Source organism: Perognathus longimembris, chromosome 3 (genome assembly GCF_023159225.1).
Source record: "Perognathus longimembris pacificus isolate PPM17 chromosome 3, ASM2315922v1, whole genome shotgun sequence".
Classification (NCBI taxonomy): domain Eukaryota; kingdom Metazoa; phylum Chordata; class Mammalia; order Rodentia; family Heteromyidae; genus Perognathus; species Perognathus longimembris.
The window spans coordinates 25,440,368-25,460,467 of record NC_063163.1 but is presented as its reverse complement, the minus strand read 5'-3'; the positions used below and the strand labels follow the sequence as shown (position 1 = coordinate 25,460,467).

The following is a 20,100-nucleotide window of genomic DNA, read 5'->3' as shown; positions in this document are numbered from 1 at the left end:
TACATGAAAGCAATTTTCAATGCTCTAATAGGAGGTTATGGATTTGCAATGGAAAGTTACTTGAATTTCACACTATAGAGCTGTTAGTGGTAAGTAATTATACAACTGTATTTCTGATGATGGAGTCCCATTGCTGTGCTTGTTCCTTTCCCAGTGGAGAGTATCTGTGAAACAAAGAGTGGCTAAGGGATTCAAGAGGAGGAAAACACATACCATAAAATATAATTAAAAATTGTGGAGGCTGCATATGACAAGAATAACCATAAAAAACAGATACAAACCAGCTGGCTGTTAACAACTTCTGAGTTATAAAAATCTTAAACCTGCTGTAAAGCACTCAATTCGATTTACATAACCACAGAGCTGACATTCCTTTTAGGCTCTTCTGTTGGGGATTTTTTTTTTTTTGACATGTTTTAAGGCAACATAAAAAGCAACTATGAAAAGAAGACATGTATCATCTTACATAGGAATTCATCTTTGCCTTTAGACTGGACTTTAAAACTTTAATCTGAAGCTCTTTCCTTGAACTGAAAAAATATATTTGATGGACACTGGCTGTCTGATTTTACAACATTATTCTTGGGATGTTCATATTTCTTTTAGCACTGATGCTTTTACTGTGTGGGTATTGTGTTGTGTGCATTTGAGTCATTGGCACTATCCAAATTCTGCTCACTCTCACCAATCCAAGAACTAATATCCATAGACTATAAGAAGAGAATAATACTTTGGCCAACCATGACTGAAACAACAACTATAATTTCTTTGGAACCTAATGATGCAGGCAGAAATCTACACAACTAGCATAGCTTGCTGTAGGGAATTAAAATAAGCAAAATAAAATAAAATCAATCGTACATTGAGTGAAGTTTTGATGTATAAGTGCTGGCAGGCAAAATTGCCCAGAGCACAAAATGAGCCTTGCTGTTTGATAATTTGCTTGATTCACTATGTTGCTACATGCAGGGCATTTCATGCCTGACTTATATTTAATCCAATCACCTGTTTAATGTTAGGAGGGTCATAATTGTATACAAAGGTTTTGAACATATAGAATGTTGATATTTCAGTTCTGACAAATAAAATGCGTATATACATCCAGAAGTTTGCCAATTTAAAATATGTTGGTAGTAACTCCGACAAGAGTTGGCCTTTTTTTTTTTAAATGAGGAATAATGTAAGCAAAGGAACTACAGTTTTGAGTCACCAATGGCTCCCTAAATTCATCCATTGGGAAGACCAGAAGAATGGACTGTTGGGTTCAAATTTTCACTCTGCCACTTTGTAGCTGAATTTCAACAATAAATTCGAAGCTCAGTTTCCTTTCATGTGAAATGCGGTTTTATCACTGTAACACAAATAATTGTTGCAAAATAGTATGATGAAAAGAATGAATAGTTAAAAGTTAAGACTTTCTAAACTCAGTATATAAGATTTTTTGTCATCTAGTTCACAGCTTGTGAAATAAAATTTGATTCTTGATCCTTTATATTTAGTTGAAAGAACAAAAAAATTAATCTGGTTATCTAATTGTTATAAATAAAATGATTGGTTCACTTTTAGTAACTGAGAAGTTAAAATGACAACAAGAAATTCAAGTGCCACTGTCCAACATCTAGGGACAAATTTAAAAGAATATGAACAGTATCACAGATAAGGCTATACTAATAGTGGATATATAAGATTGCAGAACAGAATCTAAATAGGAAAAAAAAAGATAAAAATTCAAATGTCTGTAAGTACAACTAGTTATTTGAGTTTAATAGTAGATACAAGTCTGTAACACACACATCTTATACATCTGTTTTAGTTTTGCTACATTGTTTTGTCTTAAGTATATATGAATTACTCATTAGAGAAATTGCGACTGGTATTCATAACTGCTTTGTTGAATGGCAACTCTTTTGTACAACTACTTAAAGATAATAAAAATGTTTGAAAATAAGAAAGAAAAGAAAGAGAAATTAAGGAAGAAAGAAAGGAAAAGAGAGAAAGAGAGAAAGCGAGAAAGTGAGAGAGCGAGAAAGAAAGAAATAAAGAAAGAAAGAACGAAAGAAAGAAAGAAAGAAAGAAAGAAAGAAAGAGGAAGGAGGAAGAAAAAGAAAGAAAGAAGAAGGGAGGGAAGAAAGAAGGAAGAAAGATAGAAAAGGTCTTAGTTCAAAGCAAACTAAACTTTCTGGGAACCCTAAATTTAATTCTCTGCTAGATAAAATACAATGTTTTTTATTGCTTAGGTCTATCAAAAATAAATTAAAATATTGGGAGACAAAAATGAACATGACTCAAAGTTTGTCCTAAAACACTAATAGCATTTCCTATATACGCAAAGGATACTACAAGATACAGTCTGTGATTTATATAACTCTATAAACGACTAAATCTAAAGATACAGCTAATCAGGTACAGTTCAGTTGCAAACAACAAATTCAAGAATTAGATTGCTTCCACATGCTACTGAAAGGAAACATAAACTTACTAGATTATATATTTCCTAAATGAAGCTTCAGTAAAAAAAAAACAACTCTCTCTAAAGATAAATTTGTTTCTATTCTCTCTCTCCCTCTCTCTCTCTTTCTCTCTCTCTCCTCCCCCCCTCCTCTCCCTTCTCTCACTTTCTAGGATTACAAGCATGAGCCATCATTGCATATCATTGTTCTTACTTAATCTTAGAATTAATAAGTACAATAATTGATTTTTTTTCCCGAAATGGAAACCTTCTTCTCCACTTGGGAAATAGTAAGCAGGGTATTTCTGATGCAATTTGAAAGAGATGTGGCCTTTACAGTATGTTAGTGGGCTAATATCCATGAATTCCCACCATTCCCCATCTTTTTCTCCCATAAATGGTACTCAGTTGTCCAGTCCTAAAACAACAGAGAATTAATAGAGAATTAATTTGTAACCTCTTGTAAATAGCCCCTGACAATGATCATGTTTTCCCCAGAGAACCATTTCTCCTGTAAATATCCTCATTTCCTTCACCTAATCTTAATAAAATAACTTTCCACTCTGATTACTTAATTTGGACAAATTGTTTTCTACTATGACTGCTCACAACGTAATAACCATAAATGGACATGATACTGTTGATATGGTCTAATCAAGCAAGGCTATTGTCAAAACAATGCAATATGTAGAACTCATTAACACTCATATCACTTACCAAGTTTAAAATGGACTTAAGTGAATCACCACATTGAAATCATACGCTAAGATTTTGTTTTCTGATATAAAAGTTTCAGTGAGATTGGACACAGTAAATGTTGTTATTATTAAAATACCTGGGAATCCTGACACATGTGCTTAATTAAATTTTTTCTCAACTAAAAAAAATACCACGCTCAAAATATTTGACTATCATAGACAAGATGCTGTTAGTAAGCCTGCAAAATATGATTTAGGAGAGAGGTGTAGCAAGGGTAGCAATCATGAGCAAAACTGATCTGTGCCAAAATTTACTCATCTGTTCAATGGAAACTATAATAACTACCCAGACATCTTAAACATTAAGTGAGCTAATATATGTAAGATGATTTAGTAACTTAAACATCATATATCTTAGTAGATGATAGCAATTACTAATACTCTAATGATCTGAAAAGTTACAATCATAAATCAGCCAGTAATTGCCACATATCTTCAAGCAACTCTATACTGATGCAAAATTCTTTCCAGTGGTTTTGACAAAATATGTTCTCAATTTTACTTTTACATATTTATGTCACACAAATATTTCTAGTGGAAGCATACTAATTTAAAGGCAAAATAAATTATCACTTTCCACCATGATGCCAATTAGTATTCTTTCACTTGCTAATTTTTTTTTCCTCTAGAAAACAAATGGCGCTTTTGTACAGATATATTGGCATCTACTTTTACCTTCTGTTGGGGCTTACTGAAAAGCAATGTCATTGATCTTTTTAAGAAATAGGAAACATTTATTGAAAAGTACTCATGTATTAGCCAAGTATTAATAAACAATATATACTTCTAAAACATATATTTCATGAATAATTTAGATAAATACGACTATTTTGGGTAATCAATGTAACAAATGTTTGTTTCAGATTAACTATATCAACAAATATTGTGTTTAATGACTATAAATCCTTCCCTTTTTGGGAAGTTCAGGTGTGTGAGTGTGTGTATATGTGTTTGTGTACAACTTGGTTAAGGAAAACATTTATCAAAAGTAGGGAGACAAATTACAATAAAAAAACAGCAGCATATGTTGAACCCAGGTTTTACAAAAAACCTTGACAGTTAAAATATTTTAATGACACTTATGAAATGGAGAAGGAAGATGACTGAGAAGAAAAGGTACGAAAGATTAGGTTGAGAGAACAGATAGCAGATTGGGAAGGGGCAGCATGTGTTCACAGGAAAGGCATACAGGAATAATGTGCTCCAAGAATCATTGAAGAAAGAAGTGAATAGGGGAAAATTGAATAAAATTTTAGGAAAGCACTGATACACAGAGAAAATCAGGCACAGAAACTCAAAGGAATTCCAAAAATATCTAATGGTTGAGTTTAAGCAAAGACTCTTAAACAACCAAACAAAAAACTGATTATTATAAGATTCCTTATTATTAGATTGAGCAAATCTGCTGGCTATTGGAGTAAATATAAATATGTACTAGGTACTATAAACCCAAGGATCATGGTTAATGCTAGAGTCCAGCATTTGCAGAACTGTAACTTCCATCCCAAGTATAACTCCCCAAAAAGGTAAAAAGAAAACATAAGAGTTCCAGTGTTACAACTTCTAAAAGAAAAATAATCATACTTTTGCAAATACTTCGATAATTTCCATGTCCACGCCATATAATAATATCATGGTCTTTTGAATTTCCAAAGTATAATTTGTAAAATGTATTCATATTTGTATACCAACATAATTTTTAACATAAAAACCCCCCACAAGATCTAATTGAATCACCACTTGGCAACCCTATGTTGCAAAACGTTAGTTGCAGATTTCAAATGCTATTGTGAAGTATTCTCCTGTGTGAAGGAGATTGGTGAGTACCTATCAAAAAAAATCATGATCAAACCTGGCATTTTTGTTGACAGACTTTGTAGTGAGGCCAAAGGTGTAATTAGGCCAGAAAATTACTTTCTCACTATTAGAATTGTTCCCTTCAGGTCTTGAGTTATCAGTCCAGAAAATTTCATTAAACACTAAATTCACTTTAAGACAACTGTCAAAATTAAGCAGAGGTGAGTCAAGTCAAGGTCCTAACATTCAAATCTCTCATCTGGATCTTGAGATCCAGGACACATTTTTTATAAAAGTGATATCAGTTCATTTTTGTGTCAAGACTGGACTTCTTTTGGATTTCACAAAACACTTGTTCCTTTAGGCATACCTTCACATTGAAGGAAGCAAACTCCAATCATTTAAAAATACACTTATTAAAAGTACATAACCATCACATTTCTGAAATGAAAACTAAGAAAATGTGTTGTAAGCTGAATAGAATCCTAAATTCTCTCAAAGAAATTTATAACAAGACATTTCAATGGGTGAAGTATGAATCATCAAATTCAACTTATGGTAATCAAAAAATGATCATTAAAATGGGAAAGGGATTATATCAGGGAAAGTATTTTATTTGAATCACTTGCAGGATTAAAAACCAATTTATGCTGAAAGAGAAGGAAATTATTACAATCCAAAGAAATAAACATGGAAAAGAATTGGTCAGGCCTAGAACTGATGAGATCAAACTAAGAGAAATAATATGTATGCTATTTGCAACCAGGCAAGGACTTGTTTTGAAAACAATCATAACCAAATTCAAAATAAGATATCTGTTACAAAGCTCTTTGTGCAGTGCTCTATGTAACATAAGGTCATTTTGTTCTTCACAAATTCCTATGGAGTCAGATCTTACAATGGATTATGAATAAAGAAATAGCTATGTAAAAGAGCAATTTGATGTGCAAAAAATCATAAATTGGAGTCAGAAAACTTTACATAACAGTGAAATTTCGCACAATACATTTAGTATCTTTTATCAGTCTGCTCTAGAGGAATGTTTAGGTACTACTGCTTCCCAGGAATGACTGAACAAAGTCACTGAACTAGCAAGAGATGAGGAAGAAAATGAAAAGTGTAACATTGTAATTCCAAGTAAGAAGTTATGTTCCAATTCCATTTTGTTTGAAAAATAATGTCCTTTGAAGATATGAGTCATAACCTACTCATTGTATTCTAAAATTAACAATAAAAAGAAATATCCATGATGATCTTCTCAAGTTTGCAGCAACTTTAATTAAAATGTAAAAATACATCCAAGTTGTTTAGTCTACTGGGTATATCTTTAGCCATATGTCAACAAATGAACATGATAAAAAGCTCACACATTAATTATATTGACTGCTTCCTTAATGACGTGTAAAAGTGTATGAGTAATCTGACTCAGTTTATTGAATGAGATTACAGTTTTGTCATTCTGACAACCAGCTTTATTGTTCAGTTTGCAATATGTCAATTCATTCCCAACAATTAAATAGCTCAGCATATAGATATAATCAGTTGAAAGCAATCTCCATTTTTAAGATCTATAACCTTGTTAATGTGCATTTTTCTGAAAAAATATAGGGAAATGTAGATGTATAAGAGTAGTGGTGATAGTTCACATTCATGAAACATGCCATACTTGTAATCACCAGTTATAAGAATACAGTGTCCTAAGATCTGAAGAATAAATACATAATTACCAAAAGGTAATGTCAAAAATGTCTGCAAATGTTAACTTTAGAGATATGCATATTTAGGTCCACATTAATAACTCTTTCGATACAATTTTATAATCATTTCTATACTTTTTAATATTATTGATTTTAGTCACCAATAATAATGGTACTGAAGTCAGCCTACTACAGCGTTATAACTTGCTTTGTAAAATGTTGCTAGTGATAGTATCATTCAATATTCATGACAACTTGAGAATTATTTAATATTTAAAGTTGTCTTTTTACAGGTAAAGGAAGCAAATAATCTAAAATGATGAATGGGTTAAATTGTTACACAATGAACAGCTGCTATTCCTGAACGATTCTTATACATTTCAGAAATTAACTCGACTCAGAACTTGCTTTTGTAAATTGAAAAGTACAATCAAAGTAATTTATGGAGAAATTCAAGTCCTTTCATTATATCCTGTTAAGGGTTTATACCTCCTATTATTTCTCATAATGTTTATTGCTTTAAATAGGGCTATTTTTCCACACCTACTTCTAAATCTTATCACAGTATTCCTATTTAAGTATTATTTATATTGTGGTCAGTGGTATTCTTTATATTGTGGTCAGTGGTTGCAATTTCCTCCTAAAAACATACTCTACATAGGAAAATGGGAAACTTCAGGAATAAGTATAAAAGATAGGCAGAGAAAATAGAAACAAATATTGTTTTTTCATTTGGAAAAGAAATGCGTATAACAACCATAGTCATAGTTTTACCATCAACTAAAATATCCCATCCATAAGTTAACAATAGGGCAAAACCAAAAACTATTGCTTATAAAAATTATCAAGTATTCACCTTTGAAGTATGTTGTTAAAAACCTGTCTACAACACCATGAAAACTGTAACATAAAACCCTGCAGAAACATGGATACCTTTAACTACAAAGCTACCATGTCAAATATGAAAAAGAAACCCCAAATAAAATAAAATACAATCATCAAATCTGTTCATTTGAAGAAAACAAAGGGTCTAACACATTCTGTTAATACCAAAAAAATCTTCAAGTAAAACTAAAAAATGATGAAAGTTGAGAGGGGAAATGGAGAGTTGATGATTGGGGGAAAGGAAATTGTTTTGAAATAATACTGTTTTGCACCACAGGCAAATATGCATGTACCAAGACATACATTCATTCATAACTTTATTCATTCACTTATTTATTTAATATTTCTGGTGTCGAGGATGGAATATAGGCCTCTGTGACTTCTAAGCAGCTATTTTGTCACTGACATAAATTTCTAGCCAAAAACATTTTCTTGTGGAAGGTAATTCACACAACTCCAGACTAACAATTTGATTTCTGTCTCCAGAAGTATGATTTTACTGTTTCAATATATGATTACTATTCTCTTATACACTTAGTTTCAGGCTTAATATGAGTCTATGTCAGTCTAAATAATTATAATAATCATTTCTAAGTCAATGTTACCTGAACTATTTGTCAATGTTTTATGAAAAATTTTGGTGCCATGATTGAACTTAAAAATTTAGCTGTTATTTGAAGTACAATGTAAAATAGTATTATGCTCTTTTATCTGGATTTCATATTCTGGCCCAATGAGTTCTACCATATCTTGGTGTATATGAATATAGAACCAAATTTAATAGTCCAGTGTTTTAAAATCAGGTCAAGTTTCATTCATAATAAAAGCAATAAATATTTTAGTATCTTAAAGTTATAATTATATTAATACTGTGCTCTTTTCATGTTAGCTAATTCCTTTAGAAATTTTGGGGCCTATCAATCTTGCCAATTAACATTTCTACTTCTTTATAAAAGCCAGACTCATGACTTATCTTTCAAAAGCATGGGGAAAATTAGAAAAAGTTTCTACATAGATAGCTAAGCCTTTCATAACAAGCCTCCAGCATTTTTTTCAAGGAAAGAGTTGAAGCTTTGAAGTGAGTTTCAGAGGAGAAAACTATCAAAGGGAGACTAAACAATTGTATTGTTTATCTTGTTTTGCATAACATTTGTTCTATAACATCTTTTAGGAATTTAAATATATATATATGTATATATATGGATTTTTCCCCTCCTGAAGAAACAATATTTGTATTTCTCATTACTCTAGGTTAGGAGAGAGAAACTAGAATAGTAATATCATCTCCTAGTAGTCAAAAAGTTACAGTGAACCATGAAACAACATGCAACCAATTGTATAACCGAAGGATCGATCAGCGTGTTGCCTAAAATCTCACTAAAAAAAAAAAAAAGACCAACCATCTGATCATAATTAAAAGTTGACTCTGAAAATTAGATTTTCTTTCTGAATGTAAATACACTTCTCTTGTGAAAGGAATCATCATATTACCAAAAGAGAAACACACAATATCTTACAATTAGTCAATTAAAGACACTAACAACTTCATTACTGCAAATCTACTGATGGAGAAGGGTAAGAAGATTATAATTTTTAGTACAGGCCAGTATTGGCATTGGAGATTTAGAACCAAATAGAAACTTGGAAAAGGGAAGTAAATTAGGGAAGAAATTACTGTAATTTTCTTCTAAATTAAGTAGAGGAGAAATCTGTCCAAAAGACTACTAATATGTAATTGAATATGAAAATAACAGATCTTTGCTCTAAGAACTTAGAGAGATTTTTATGAATTTCAATGCTAATAACAGAAAGCATATCATGAATTGGCTATAGTACTCAAATAACAGAAAGCATATCATGAATTGGCTATAGTACTCAAATACACAATATATTGCATCAAAACATACAAAGCCAAACTTTTGGCTCTGCAATTACTTATAATATCATTTGTAGCAAAGGTTAAATTCACAAGTATGTAACAAATTACTTCTAAATCAAGAGTCTATGGATCCAGTGAGAATTCTAACCCTTAAAAATTTTTATAATATAGTGATATATAGATGAATGCAGGAAGGGTAAAGATGAATATTATGCCATTTTATTTATGTAAACAATTCTGAATAGCATCAATCTAGATATATAAAAGTCATCAACTGTTGCTAAGGCTTAAATGAAGTTATCATAATCTATAAACTAAGTATTCTACATACTTAGTATACCTCTACCGGATTCTAGTCTCAAAATCTGTAATCTATATTTTATGGGTATTTAATGGGGCTCTCAAAGGTGCAGTGACTCACTGTTGTTTAAATTTGTAACTATGAGGTATAATTCCTCTCAAAAATAATTTATTAAGCATTTCTAAGCCATATTCATTGGCCTGTTACTTACGTTGTGTATCTCCTTGGTGCCAGGCAGTGTTCTATACACTGGTATACTTCAGTGAGAAAAAGAGCAAACCTACCCAAGGCTCCCTGTGTGGATATGCCTGTAACACCACACTCACTGGGTGACACACACTCATTTGTGATTACCTCATCCAGTGACTTGATAGCCTGACTTGCTAGATAGTAGTAGTGGATAGATGGGCAATGATCTCCAAAATGATATTCACACTATAATCCAGAGAATCTGGGAATGATGTTTTATGTGAAGAAAGATGTGTCTTCACAAGTGTTAAGCTAAAGATCTCAAAATGGATAAATGATCCTGCATTATTCACTATACCCTAAGAGAGTCATAAGCACTCACAAGAGAGAAGCAGAGAGAGAGTTTAGATACAGACACACAGATAGACACACACACACACACACACACACACACACATACACACACACGTCAACTTTGTAAAAAAGAACAGAATTGGTACAAAGTGTCTAGGCACTGAGGAATGCCAGCAGACAGAAGATATAGAAGAATAGATTTTCTCCCAAACGGACAGGACTGTGGCCCCAATGACACCTTGATTCCATTAGCCCAGGGATACTGATGCTAGATTTCTGACCAAAATTGTGAGAAAACAGATTTTAGTTTCTCTACCAACAAGTAATTTGTTACAATAGCCACAAGAAAATAGTGGAGTGCCCAGTATCTGTTTAAAAAATAATAAGTTGCACGGAAAAGTTTACTGTTCAGGTTGGGCTACCATAAAGGTAGCTCTAGTCAAGAAAAGCTAAAGGGCAACCTATATTGTATTTGTTGTAGGTTACATGTGCTAGTTTTAAAGCATTCAGTGATGAAACCTCACAAATATTCTCCATATATAAATGTTAAAGCCATGTAACATGTTGTATAAACATATGTATAAACTACTTAAGATGCCTTAAGTAGTTTATGGCATATTTACTCTCTGAGTAAGGCATTCAGCAGATAGCTATGTTTAATTTATTAGTGCAAATGATCAATCCATTTGTGGCTGTTTTACTTGTACGTCTTTCTGTTATCCTTACTTAGGAGTCTCCCTATGGAATACAATACATATATTAGAATAAATTTATCAGTATACAAGGCAAAGTTCTTGACTGGGAAGAAGATGGAATGTTTAAAGCATTTAGAGTATCATAAATGTTATTTCCAGAGTAGTTTGAATGTTTCATAACTAAATATTTAGCTGTAACAATAGAGAATATAAACTTTGAAATACATATTTTATATGGACTGATTTTTCAAATATATATGTAAATATGTATATAAATATATACATATATACAAATAATATTTATTATACATATTTTTGTAGCATCAGTTCCTCCAAGTTTTTTTTCAGACAAGAAATTTCAGTTCATCTTAGTCTGCAATTTTTCACCCAACATTCTATATCCAATGTTTAAATTTTTACCTTTTAGTCAAAGTGTATGTGTGTGCAATTGCTTTCTTTACATTTAATTAAGACTGTTTATGGATCTACACATAGTGAGAAAAATAAAAATATAAATCATGCATTTTAATGTATTTTTAAAAATAGGTATTAGGTAACTTTTCAACTAATGAAAAATGCTAATACTAACATGAAAATAATAATACTGATATGAACATTGTATTTCAAAAGCACTTTGTAGCTGGGTTCAAGTGGCTCATGACTGTAATCCTAACAACTCAGGAATAGGACATCTGACAATTGTAGTTTAAAGCAAAAAGCTGTAAGTGAAGGTTTGACTCAAATGGCAGAGTACCACCCATAAGTAACAAAACTGAATAAGTGTGCAAGGCCAGAAGTTCAAGCCCCATTACACACACATGCACACACACACACACATGCACACACACACACATCCACACACACCTTTTCATTGTGTCCTAAAGATGAAATCAAGAAGCTGGCCAAATAAACTAACCAAGTTGCCCTCTGGCACCCAAAAGAATTACTCCCCATTCCTTCATAGCCTTTCTTTAATTGTAAGATAGATGTGACCCTATAAAAAGTAGAAATGTTATTGGAACTCTGTTGCTAGGAGGAATATGTTCCAAACTTGTGCTTATTGTCAAAAAATGATTTATGACAAGTGCTCAGTCAAAATAAATGCAATGACCACTGCAGGGGGTGCTGCCTCTGGAGCTGCTACAAAGAATCGTCTTTCTTTCATTAACTTCAGCTTCTGGTTGCTATAGCATTTGATGACAACCATAGCTTTTGGGAATTATCTCCATCCACCCTTATCCTACACTAAGGAGATGACTCAAGTAACCAAAATAATTAACAAATTAAAAACTCCATAAATAACACTACAGCTTTCTGTTTCATTTTATTTACTTTTTGTCCTTTTAAATTATAAATGCCTACCTGGGGGAAAATTTTGGAAAAATGAATATAGGGGGTCTTTCTTTCCCTGATAAAAAACAAATGCCTCCTGGAAGGATTATTATTTAATTTTTAAAATCAATTGTTGTAGATAAAAATAAGGGCATGACCAGGAACAAATCAATAGATAATTACAAATTCACCAAATTATTGTTTCCTTTTCACAGGAACAAGTTAAGCAATTTTAAAGTTAATTTGTACCATCTTATTATTTTTAAGTGTTACTACTGCTAGGAATACAAAGTACAAATTACTGCTTGTACATAGGCTTTACTTGGACTTAGAGTTGGGGGGGGTTATGTTTTCATCTTTTTTTTTTTAGTCTGAGCTTTACATGTTTGTGCCTTTTATTGGTTCACTAATTTTAGAAATAGTACTTTATATCTTTTAAAGATACTCATATAACTCTAGAATTTAAGAGACAGATTTTTGAAATAAAGCGAAGAAGTAAAAATATAGTAGAAATATCATCAAACTAGTTTTGATATATGACTTTATAAATAAGTCTTTGAAAAAAACAGAACATGGCTGATCTTCCTTTTGGCAAGAAAAAAATGGCATTACTTTTTTAAGAAGGAAATACAAAGTCCTGGAATGTAAAAGTCTACATGATCATATTCAATTTCATTCTCTCAAAACATGAAAAAGAAGTATTACACTCTTTAAGAAGAGAAATATTTCTTCAAGACCATGAGATATCAAATTAAGAAGATACTATATAACTCATCCCCTAGATTATGGAGGTACTATTCTGTAGTCCCTAAAGTTTAAACTTCTCCAACTTTAAAGCATATTGTAAACATAAAAATCATATTGAATATTTTAATTTAGCATCACTCAGGTACAACAGTCATTCAATGACTATTTCCAGTCTTTACTCTTTAAGGTACAAAAGTAAGTGAAATAGGCACCAGTCAAATCATATGAACTGTTCTAAAGCCATTTGCTGGGCTGTAGAACACGTTCATCTGTTCAAGATCCCATTTCTCATACTGCCTACTTACTTCATGAACACTCTTTCCTCATTCTCCCCTAAGATATGACTACTTAAACCCTTTGGCAATATAATGCTTAGGAAGCTTGCCAGAAGTGTTGATAAAAGATTTTAAAAAAATCCTATTTGAGAGGAATGGCATCATGGCGAAAAAGCAATGAGCTTATTTTAAAAATAAAGGATTTATAATGAGTCAGGGTGAAAAGCATATAATATATTTTAGAAAGAGGCAATTCAGAAATAACTTCCCAGGCTTCAACATATGAACTTAATGATTTAGAAAGTTTACTTCCTCCATAGTTATTCTATAGTGTCAATTGTGTAAAATGTTGCTACATTTAGACTGTGTTGTATCATCTCATGTAATTATTGTCTTGGTGATAAAATATTTATTGCCTTCACCCTAAAAGAATAAGTACTGGAAGGCAATTTGAAAAAACATTTCTTATTTTTACTTATTTTATTGTAAAGGTGATCTACAGAGGGGTACAGTAACGTGTGTAAGGTAATGAGTACATTTCTTTTAGAACACTGTTACTCCCTCCCTGGTTTTCTCCTGCATTCTCTCCCCACTTTCACCCCATTGTAAAGTTCATTTCCAACAGTGTCCTGTGAGTGCTGCTGTTTCATTGGCTCACCCTTTGGCCTTTGTCCCACAGTTTCTGTGATTCCCCTTCACTATTTTTATAAGACTACGATCCAGAATATTTTTTTCCCTTACAATAACTAAGATTATGTACCACAGCTCACCAAATACAGAGAAATGGTCATTTAAAACTCCAAAACATTATGTAAAAGACTTCTTCTTACATCTTTAAACTATAAAACACCATTAAGCGAAGTACGCTAGACCTAGCAGAGGATCACTATAGCTTAATAGGTTCATATGGCCATCAAAATGAACTCCAAGATGTGGAAACAAGAGGTTTTTGTTGTTATGCTGGTTGTTGTTGTGCTTGATGCTGTTGTTTCTAATGTACTGTATGAAGTTCTTTCTTTTTTCCTTTTGCTTTTGCTTTCTCCCTTTGGTTTATCCCCTGTAGTCACTGTGTTTGATTCTGGTACACTGTGTCTTATATACACATTTATCTGATTTGGGGAAGGGAAAGGGAATAACAAAATGGTAAAACAAAGGACAAAAGTGAACCAGTGCTATCAGCAATACTCACAAATAGATGCTAGCTTGGAAATGAACTCTCCAACATGGGGAAAGGGGAGGCGGGGGGTGGGGGGGGGAGTAGAGAGAAAAATGAGGGAAGGGGTAACAATGTTTGACAAGAAATGTACTCATTAACTTATGTAACTGTAACTCCACTGTACATCACCTTTACAACAAAATTAAATTTCAAAAACATGTGAACAGTTGACATCTTTTTATGTAGTCTGAAAAACAAAAACCTAAATTTTCAGAGAAGTTCGGTGGTGCTCAACAACAGTGACATGACTACTGCATTACATTACATTTGTATGGTTATATGTGTATCTTCTCAATAAGCAAGGGTTAATTGAGATATTGAAAAGTTGTGTACCATAATCATTATATTTAGTTTGCTCATTGATCTTGTTCAACTCCTGATGAACTCGAGTGAGCAAACATATATAAATACATGAAAGAGTTAATGTTTATATTTATGCTGCAGAAAACAGAGTTATTTTTACTGTAGTATTGTATGTTATTAAAATCATCTATAATATATAGCTTATATGGTCAAGACATTGTTAACTCAAAAATCTTCAATACTGTAATGAGTTTCTTTCAAATAGTTCTAATAGAAATGGATCTACTTGAGAAAAATAGGCTAAATTCAGTATGTTATTTATTTTCATAATGTCCAACATGTCAGTTTCTGCAAGGTACCTGTGAGCTATTTCTGTTTGACATAGTTCTTACCTATAGTTTTGCATGCATATGTCTTTTTCTATGTTCTGAGAAAATGAGAATTAAGTTTTGAACCTAGAGACTTAGATTGGAATAACAATTGAGAACTGTCACTTGATTAGCCTTGCGAAATCCAGTGGTTCTTGGTGATTCTCTCTGAGCTTCTATTTCTTAATGATAAAATAGGATAGTAATTTGTTATCCTTTCTTACTTTTTTTTCTGCCAGTACTAAGGTGTGAACTCAGTGCCTCATTCTTGGTTGTGGGGCTGGTACTTTAATATTTGATCCATGCATCCTGTTAGCTTTCAGATGCTTATTTTGGAGATGGAGTCTCATGCAGTTTTCTACCTAGACAGGCTTCAAACCAACATTCTTCATATCTCAGCCTCCCGAGTGGGCTGTATTAAAGGGAGTGAGTCACCAATGCTAATAATTTGGTTTTGGAAATTTGTGACCAGATTTATTAAAATGACTTCTAACATTGTGATCAATTAAGCTCCCTTCTTTCTATTTTAAGTCAGGAAATGGGGGTATAATCATAATGCAGTTTTGAAATAAACTGTCTTCTGGACATAGCCTAGGTTGGTACAAAATAAAATCAGTAAATGTAAATATCAAAGTAAAAAGTGATAGGTATAAAGTCTATAGTACTGTATGGCTTTTAGTATTGTGGGCATCAATAAGTTATCATTCTTACCTGTTGGTGGAATTATTCCAGGAGACATGAGGCCAGGGACAGAATGTGGCATGATGTGAGAGTTCTCAGGGGAGGTGACACTTTGAGTCCTCTTAGGAGGCCTTCCAGGTCTAGAACTGAAACAAACAAACAAAAAATTTTACAATTAAGCTGTTGTCTTACACATCATTTCAAAGTTGTTTCAAGTGGTAACATGGACTGTAAATAAATTTGTTTCAAGGACGGTTGCTTTTGCAGTTAGATGTAATAGACTTCCATCACTAATTAGATTACATGCTGAATTCATTTTCCTCATTGAAGATCAGCCACTCCTGATGCATAATTCATAGCCTGTACCTCGTTACCTGCTTCTTCATATTAATATCTATACACAGTTTGAATTGCCTCGTTTGCATATGCTAAAGTTCTGCATGCAGCCTTCAGCACGAAAATTATGCACTAACTTGTAATAATTATTACAGTCAGCCTGCTATTGATTTATGAGACTTTTAAAAACCAAATATGTGTAGTACTTGTAATGAATGATATTTTAAGGTTTTTCAGGAAATTAAAAGGCAATGGCTGCCTAAGGAAATGTTCTGCTTGTTTGATTTAATACTACAGTTAGCTGGGAGGTGGAATGAAAGAGTGATTCAGACCTATAGCACATTTTTCGATGATATGTTTTATTACTTCGCACTGCTAGCCTGATATCTAGATGATAAATGACAATACATATCTAATGTGTGAAAAGGTCTTGTAATTTCTTTATTTTTTTGTCATTTAAAAGATAAGTCAAGTTATCATTTAACCCTTATTCTGTAAGTGAACATCCCCACTAAGCTACCTTACTTTGAATATATTAAAAGAAATGAGAAAAACTTGGAATTATTTGTAGAACATCATTGGAAACCTGCCTATGTAGCTTCTTTCATCAGCCTTCAAGGTAAATAAAAACATATTTATGTTTTAGAGCACTTATCCTTTATGTGACTCTTATGCTATACTGTTTTTTTTATCATAAAACAGGTGCAGCATTAGAAAAGTATTCACTACTTTTTCAAAATAACACCTCGAATATATTGTTCACAATTTTATTAAACAAACAAGCATTACTAGCACTAAATTTCTACTTATCCCTTCTGGATTATTAGTGGGCTTCTGTGTACTCTTCCATCATTATTTGGCCAACATGAACCTAGATAAATTCAAAACAATTAGATATGCCCATTATAAATAAGTATTTCCATGTTTGTCTCAGCTAAGACCCTTTGCCACATCAGAAGATTCAAAAATCTCATTTCTTTTATTTTGTGTAAGTAATACATGTGGTCATTGAACAAATAATTACTAAATACCTGCTGTTTGCAAAGCAGTGTGCTATGGAGGTTAATTTGGGGGAATGAGTTCTTAGTTTTCAGGAGCTCATATTCTTGCCAAAGGGAAAGAATCTGGTGCATAAATAACCATAATGCAAATTGTAATGTGCTAATAACTCCCATAAGAAAGTTGCAATCTGGATACTAATTGGAATTTAGACTCGATGATGATAATTCCACATTCAAGGAACAGAGATGGCAGTGGAAACACTAAGAAAAAATTTCAAAAGAATGTTAAATCTTGAGAATTCTCACTTCAGTGATAATGTAAGAAAGGAATGAAAGCATAAAAATGTATGAACATGCAAGATCATTTCAAATACACCAGAATGCCTTCAAAATCAAGGGGAACAGACACTAAGACTGCTAGCCTTATTGTCTGGGACAGACCAATGGAGGGTTTAGAAATAAGAGGAAGGAAATTATAAGCAAGTTTGTTTTGTTAACTAACAAGTATATTTATTCTCTTTATTGTTCTGAAGTATCTCTCCAGCTACTTCTTACTTTTCATTATTACTGTTTCTTCTTAACTGGATTTTATCTTTTATTATTTGCCTAGGATCAATCAGCAGCCCTTAGATTGCCTCCATTCTCCTTGAGTGAGCTTTTTGCTTGTCATCACTTAAATGAGAAAGACTAATGGCTAACTATACATCGCCCACCCAGATCCTCTGGGGATTCAGAGAGATTGATACCTATCTACCAGAACTCCCTCCCTAGATGTTTTATATGATATAAGACTCGGCTTCTCCAAATCTGAACTCAGCATCTGCCCCATTAACCGATTGCTCTTTCCCTTGTTCAGCAAAACGGTCCCTAATTGAATGAGCCCCAAATCCAGAACCTGGCTGCAACATTTCCTTCTCTTGCACTCTTAATTACCATTTCTGTGATAATAAACTTTTTTTTTGGTGGGTTTTGAAGCTTGAACTCTGGACCTGAGTGCGAGCTCTTCAACTCAAGGCTAAAGCTCTATCTCTTGAGCCACAGCGCCACTTCTGGTTTTCTTGTAGTTAATTGGAGATAAGTCTCATGTACTTCCCTGCTGGGCTGGCTTTGAACCACGATCCTCAGATCTCAGCCTCCTGATTAGTTAGGATTACTGGGATGAGCCAAGAGCACCCAGCAGTAACTAGTTAATCCATTCTCTAGACTGTGTCCCCACTCCTATCTTCCATTTCCTATTTCTGCTACAGTTCAAGCTTTCCAATCTTACTCCAAATCTACCTCCAACTTTGTCCCACTCTCTAGACCCTTAAATCCAGAAAAATTCTTCCTGTTGATTCCAGTAGGATTTTTCTAAAATGTAAATTTGACCATACTTTCCATTTGATTCAAGGTATTAATGGCAACTTATTAGAATCATACCCCTTGACAGGACACCACACTCTAGTAATTGTTCCTTCATTCCTTTTCTAATTCAGCCTAACATTTAGACTTAGATTGGTCCTGTTGCATTTCTCACTATCCTGCTGTGGCCTCCTAAATGTAACCTTCAGGATTACAAACATGAGTTCTCATGAGTTTCTTAAATTTCATGGGTTGCTTTGGTCTCTTTGGCATCTCTACAAATGTTTCCTCTTCTGTCAATATATTTATACCAATTCATTCTCATCTCCATATTATCTACCTACCCTTTAATCTTGGTCCTTACTAATCATTTAAGTTTTAGTGTTTCCTGTTCACTTTGATAGTCCTCAGTTTACAGTGCACAATTCTGTTATAATTCTGTACAGATTACAGTAATCTGGGTCTGTTTACTTTCCCAAATGACACATAGAAAGTGTCTAAACTCACTCTTCTCACCTAAATGAATTTTCACCTGGTTTTGATGCAAAAATGCATATAATATTTTGTTTTGTTATATTTTGAAGCTAAAACAAATACTATATTTGAATTCCTAAAATACCTTGTTTTATGGATTCCAGTTGACAATAGATTCCAAGAAATTAAAAAGTAAAGCAGAATATTTAAACATAATTCTAAATAGACACCAAGCTCAGAGAAAGAGAAGGGAAATGTAGCACAGAACTCTAGAAAAATGTTGTGAAAGCAATGGAAAGAGAACCTTAAGTTAAGATATTTGAATATTTAGCCCTTTGATCTGTGTGGTGTTAAAGAAAATGAAACTGCTAAAGAGTACTTTATTATTCAGCCCACAGGAGTTGTCTACTCCTCAAAGCTTTCACTTAGAAAGTAAAAGGCAGGCTACTAAGTGGCAACACTTTAATTCATGCTGTGATTAGAATAGACCCAGTGGGCTCCTTCCACCACATATATTTCCTGCCCAGCCTATCAAGTTGTTTCAAATTCAACCAATAGATATTTACTGCTTTAAGAATAGTAACTTTATGTTCTTAAAAAAAAAAAAAAGCTCCCATTAAAATGCAAAAACCTTATTTTTTTTACTTTACAATTAGGGAAAAGTAAGGGATGAGGAGAGAGTATTCAAAAAGAAATGTATTCATTAAATGACTTATGTAACTGTACATCACCTTTAAAATAAAAATTTAAAAAGTAAAATAAAATTTAAGAAAAGAATATAAGGAACTTAAAGAAAAGACGGACGGATCAAGAATACTGGGAACTCCATATAGGATCAAGAACTCTACATATAGAGTTATAACACCTTATTTGAGAGGTAATAAGAAAAATGAAGACTTCTCCCTGTACTTTCCTGAGTTATAGTTGGATCCCCTCATTGATAGCCAAATATTGCAATCTTTTGGCATTGTTGGTCACTACAGAGAGTGTCTAGTTTCTATGAGGACCTAAGAAGATGACTG

The 20,100-nt window shown here is 32.7% G+C and overlaps 1 protein-coding gene across 4 annotated transcripts in view; it reads right to left on the bottom strand.

The window, feature by feature from the left end:
- Positions 1-20,100, bottom strand: part of Dach1 (dachshund family transcription factor 1) — a 368,365-nt gene that overhangs the window by 194,262 nt on the left and 154,003 nt on the right. For all 4 annotated transcript variants that reach the window (XM_048341259.1, XM_048341257.1, XM_048341258.1 and 1 more), the window contains exon 2: positions 15,957-16,072. In XM_048341259.1, coding sequence (XP_048197216.1) covers positions 15,957-16,072 — 116 coding nt within the window. The remainder of the gene's footprint in view (positions 1-15,956; positions 16,073-20,100) is intronic.